The sequence below is a fragment of the Limulus polyphemus genome, unplaced genomic scaffold (assembly GCF_000517525.1).
Source record: "Limulus polyphemus unplaced genomic scaffold, Limulus_polyphemus-2.1.2 Scaffold5128, whole genome shotgun sequence".
Taxonomy (NCBI): Eukaryota; Metazoa; Arthropoda; class Merostomata; order Xiphosura; family Limulidae; genus Limulus; species Limulus polyphemus.
This window is the reverse complement of record NW_013670738.1, coordinates 61,239-66,671: the sequence shown is the minus strand read 5'-3', so window position 1 is coordinate 66,671 and position 5,433 is coordinate 61,239. Positions and strand designations below refer to the sequence as shown.

General features: G+C 33.8%; 1 protein-coding gene across 1 annotated transcript in view; it reads right to left on the bottom strand.

The window, feature by feature from the left end:
* The window catches only part of LOC106472162 (DNA polymerase alpha catalytic subunit-like), a 73,059-nt gene that overhangs the window by 10,396 nt on the left and 57,230 nt on the right, over window positions 1–5,433 (bottom strand). Inside the window, exons 20-21 of the mRNA XM_022400763.1 lie at window positions 2,141–2,270; window positions 1,263–1,376 (exon numbers count right to left, since the gene is read on the bottom strand). Of these exons, the coding sequence (XP_022256471.1) occupies window positions 1,263–1,376; window positions 2,141–2,270 (244 nt within the window). The remainder of the gene's footprint in view (window positions 1–1,262; window positions 1,377–2,140; window positions 2,271–5,433) is intronic.

Here is a 5,433-nt window from a genome sequence, read left to right as displayed (position 1 = left end):
GTTGCCGTCACGTTTTTATATATAAAAGAATATCGAAGTCTAGTAACCTCCCGAGGATTCACGAAGCTTCGAGAATATGACGTGTTACTAGCGTCATGTGACCTCCACTGTCGTAACAATCTCATTTGATTTGTTTTTTCTAAGTTTTCTCATGTTACTTTATATTCTTTTGTTGGCTCAACTCATGATGTTTCAGTTGGTGAGGCTGATCAGTTCATAAAACAAAAGCAAAATATGTTCCTATTTGTTTTTCCATCAGGTTGAAAATGAGAATAATGCACATGGTCAATTTGCATTTATTCTGAGCTTGTACACAAATTATCATTATAAAAACATTTTTTCCTCGATTACAAAGAATCGTTTTATTCTATGTACCATGACGTTTGGTTTCTTAACATCTGGTTACAAATATATAAAGCTTTATGTAAGATATTTTTTCTAATATAAAATAATTTTTTGCCTAAAATTAAATATATGGCACTATTTTTGGTGTATGACTAAATATCTCACACCAGTTTGCTCAACTGACCTGACATCTAGTGGCATATTTTCAAACCCAGTTTTTATTTTAATTTGAACAGAAATGGATAAAATTAAATCGCTGATTATGTTCATAGAATTGCATGTTTTTTACAAGTTCTTAATAAGCAAACTTTGTTTTTAGTACGATATTATTTGTTAGTTGCAGGTAAAAATTCCCACCTTTTTATGCATAAGTCTGTACAAAAACAAACAAACAATAATTCCATTAGTCCCAAAACTTGATACCTTGCATTACCTACAAGCTCATAATTGTTTTTATAAATCTCAGTCAAATGATTGGCTTTGTCGTGCCCCCGAGTTTACAAAGTTCAATCAAACAAATTATTCAAATTAAACTTATTTTAGTAAAATAGGTTATTAATTAAAAAAAAAGTTTGTAGTTATGCACAAAGCTACACAATGGGCTATCTGTTCTCTGCCCACCACGGGTATTGAAACCTGGTTTCTAGCGTTGTAAGTCCGCATACATACCGCTGTGACACTGGGGGACAAACAATCATGATTCCAATCTATTTCTGAACTATTGTTTACCATTATTATCAAAATTTTGCAAAGAACTTAAGTTCTGTAACATCAGTAAAAATTTCAATTTATATAGATTTTACAATAAATAAATTAGTTATTAAAAACAGTGAACTAAAATATTAAAGTTATTATTTTTTTATCAAAATACACCTGACATTATTAGTACAAATAATAATGATGCTTGAAGAACTTACTTTTGCTTGCTGTTTTCCAAACGTTTTGTCAGGACAAATAAAATTCTTCTCATAAAAAGCATGTAAAAGTAGAAATTCATTCCTTTCTGATCTTCCTCCTAATAGTGTTCTAGACTAAAACCAAATATATTTATAATTCAAAATTTAAATAAATATGTATAAGAAACTAAATTTAATATTCTACCATTATTTGTGATAATAAAATGAATAACAATGTAATTAGAATTTTTTATTGAGTTTCCTTTGTCAAAAATATGTGGCACACTAATCTAGTAATTAGAATTGATATATAAAACAAAAAAATCAACTACTTTAAGTATTGGTGTGACAAAAAAGTATACAATACCACAAATGAGGGAAGTTACATTGCTCATCAAAATATTAAAATATACAAACTAATTTACATAAACAACATGTACATCTGGTCATTATATATGTATATAGTTTTTAACAGGCACACATATCTAATTACAGTGATACACATTTAGCAACTGAGATTTAAATTTTTTCTAGAGGAAACCACAATTTTAACCTTTTTTATTTACAAATAAACCTATATATATATATATATCTGCTAATAGTATATTGGAATATATCAAAACTTTTAGAAAATGTGTTTATTAATAAGTTTCATTTATTAATATATTCACCTTAAAAATTTCAGTTTCTAAATGGTCTTTTATTTGAGGTTGTAAGGAAAAATTAATTTTTCTATCTAAAAAGTCATCAAATAACGTAATGATCAAAGATGACTTCACAAGGCTCTCATATAATTCAGGATTGAAATTGAATCCAAAACATCCCATTCCTTTTCTTATGAGCCTTGTTTTAACATACAAACAAATACATAATATAATTAGCCTTAGAAAAATACTTACCATTAGATTTCCAGCAATGTTTGTTATCTGTAGTGCTAGAGGAAGAACACTTAACTCACACATAAGTCTTAAAACATAGTCAGCATCCTGCATAATTAGATCTATCAGATGGAGAAGCTGCCTTGAAGAACTGCAAGCAAATCATTCAATAAGTATTTATAAACACATCACCCACCATGACAAGAATCAGGTGAAATGCTACTATAAACGTTTCACACCTGTGAATGGGGTGTTAATTTTAATATGTTGTACACCCCAGAATAGGGTTTAATTTATCTTTAAGCTAACACATTTTTGCAGAACTAATCTTCAGGTAGGAAAACATATAATTTAAAGATCAACTCTTGCACACTTGTGGTTAAATAAAAAACCTTATTGCATAAAAGAGTCTGTTAAATATGTAACTACCCACACTGAACAATGACCTTAAAAAAACAATAACCAAAGCTGAACTAATAAAGTTATAATTTGCCTGTACTGAAAATGTATTTCCAATAGATCTCCCCTCACATAATTAGCTATTCTCGTTCATTGCCATAAGCCTTTTGCCTCCCTTCCATTAGAAATTATTCCTTCCAATGTGTCTCTTATGCATATCATTATGTGACAATGCTCCATCAATTAGAGTACCACACACTCCCGTTACGCATGTGAATCCCTCTATTCAATTCTATAAAATTATCACTTTGTGTTTTGGCAGGAGCATCAATACCTGAGACAATGCAATGAGTGACCAAGAAACCCTATTTTTAAAAGAAGACCATGCAGATTCATTCAATACAAGGCATGGCATGGATGGGATGGGCAGCTATCCCCTTCTGCTTTACCCATCTAGTCCATGGATGGTACAGTCTGGGATGGGCATATTTATGAAGCAATTTCATCATGAGAATAACCTACAAACTATCTTGTCGAACACCCCATCTCAACAGTTTGAATTGAGTGGCCATAGAACATATTAAGTAAGTCGACATGGCTGAAAAGTGCGGATTTTAAAGGTTAAAGAATACCTGGTCAGGCAACACTTGCCACAGAGTGGGATCCAAACAATGAGAATTACAATGAAAAGGGAAATAAGGCCCCTGAGAAATACCATGAAGAGAGGATAGTTGCCAAGGGATAAAGAAGTGTGAACGAGCACCATGGATGGAAACTGTGCAGGCAATATAACATCAAAGAGCACATACAGGACATAGAAGTTTATCCGGATCAGGCTGAGGATAAATGTGGGAAATGGAAATTGGCAAAAAGAAGGAGATATGTAGGATGATAAAGAGTATGTGAAATATCGATGGCAAATAAATCAGACCACCGAATTCCACAGTCTAATAGGAGAAGGAAACAAGTCTTAAGGGAAAGGTGAAATGGAGGACGACGATTCCAAAAGGAACAAATCAACAGGGAGAGTGTAGGAGAGGTAAAAACCCTACAGTATTGGGAAAAATAGTAGGTGTGGGATAAAGCTATTTGATAATTGGAAATTGAGGAGACAGAGGATCCTAAATCAATAAGCCAAATAAGAAATTTTGAAATATGAAGAACAGTTGGCCAATCAGCTGAAACCCTCTGGCCCAGAGACAAATTGGGGAAAAAATTCCATTTACACTGATAAACTTCCATGGAGGAAGGGTGGATGGACAGGGCCAGAAATGATGCTACATATTAGGACAATTCCGATCTCTTCGTCAAAGGCCGGATAAAAACAAAGTGTGAAGACTAAGGACAGGAAGAGTGGGATGAAGCACCGATGACCAAGGTTGTCAAAGAAGGAAGGGAGAGAGAGGAAGCAGAGGGGTAAGATGGAGCTGAACAAGTCAAGGAAATCACTATCAAGCAACAACAGAAGACGAGGATCATAGGAAATCAGGAAGAGTGATAAAACATCACATACCTGAAAAATCATATCTAAAAAGGCTGTATTAGGCCTAGCTGATTCTGCAGATGGAGAATATGAAGACATGGCAAAATCTGGTGGTGGATAAAAACTATCAAAATCTTCATCAGAACGAACAGGTTTGGATTGTTCATGAGGAAGTGGGGCAACTTTAGAAGAAGGTGGTTAACCCATATAATGATCAATCTCTCAGCAAATAATCACAGATAAAATCCACTCCCATTTGCAGCCAGTGAAAAAGTGCTTATAGTAGATGTGAGACCCAAAGCGGTCACATTAACCTCGATTTCATGGTAAATAATAAATCAAACAAATTTTTTAATAAATAAATATAAACATGTGAAAAACAAACAACAACAAAAAAAAAGTCTGGAAAGTAAATTGAAAATAAATTCATCAGCTGTATAATAAAAAATGATTAAAAAATCACTTTGGAAGTATAATTATTAGAACAAAAAAGCACATGAGAGTAAAATTGGAAATGTCTAAACGAGAAGTGGTAATTTGGTAGAAATGAATACAGGGAGTCACATGCGTAACGAGAGTGTGTGGTACTCTCATTGATGGAGGGTTGTCGCATGATGATTTGCATAAGACATACACTGGAATGAGTCATTTCTAACGTAGGGGAGGCAAAAGGCTTGTGGCATGCATAAAAATTTTTTTTGCATATAGAAGCCAGCAATAAAGCACTAAATTATACATATACAATGGAATGCACTGCAAATTCTGTAAAAAGTTCATAGTTCTATAATAATAAAACAAGACAGTCTGCTTAGGAAAGAGAAAACCAGCTGTGACAGTGACACCAACAACACTAGATCTTTTTCTTCCTTGGTTTTCAACATCCTCACTGTTTCGTTTTCTCTTGCTAGCTCCCCTCTTTGACCATATTGCTTTTTTAATGTTTTCAGCAATTGTGTGCACTGATTGTTTTGATCCATGTTTAGAATAAGCTGGATTTGGCAGTAATTTTTTTCTTTCCTCTCCCTCAGTTTTTTAGCATATCTGCCATAGGCTGTCTGCATGTGGTAGCACACACTCTTGTCCACAGGATCCCTTAGGACATCCTCCCTATGGTAATGACCAAGGCTGCTAGTGTTCTGTGCTTTTAAATCATACTTCACGCTCTGAAATGAAGAATATGTCTGCACAGCCATCCTGTTTGATTTAGCATCAATGAGGTCATTCATAATGCTAAATGATTGTTCTATTTTGGGTCCAGTGAAAATACTAAGACAAGTTCTTACTACCTTCCCAAGAGCTGGATAGCAAGGCATAACCTCTCTCCACCAGTGATCCAGTCGGGTGCTGTCATTTATCCCAGGTAGGGTTGGATCTGTCTGTATTCTTGAGACTTCTCTCAAATACTGATCCTTTGATTTGCCATCTTGATCAG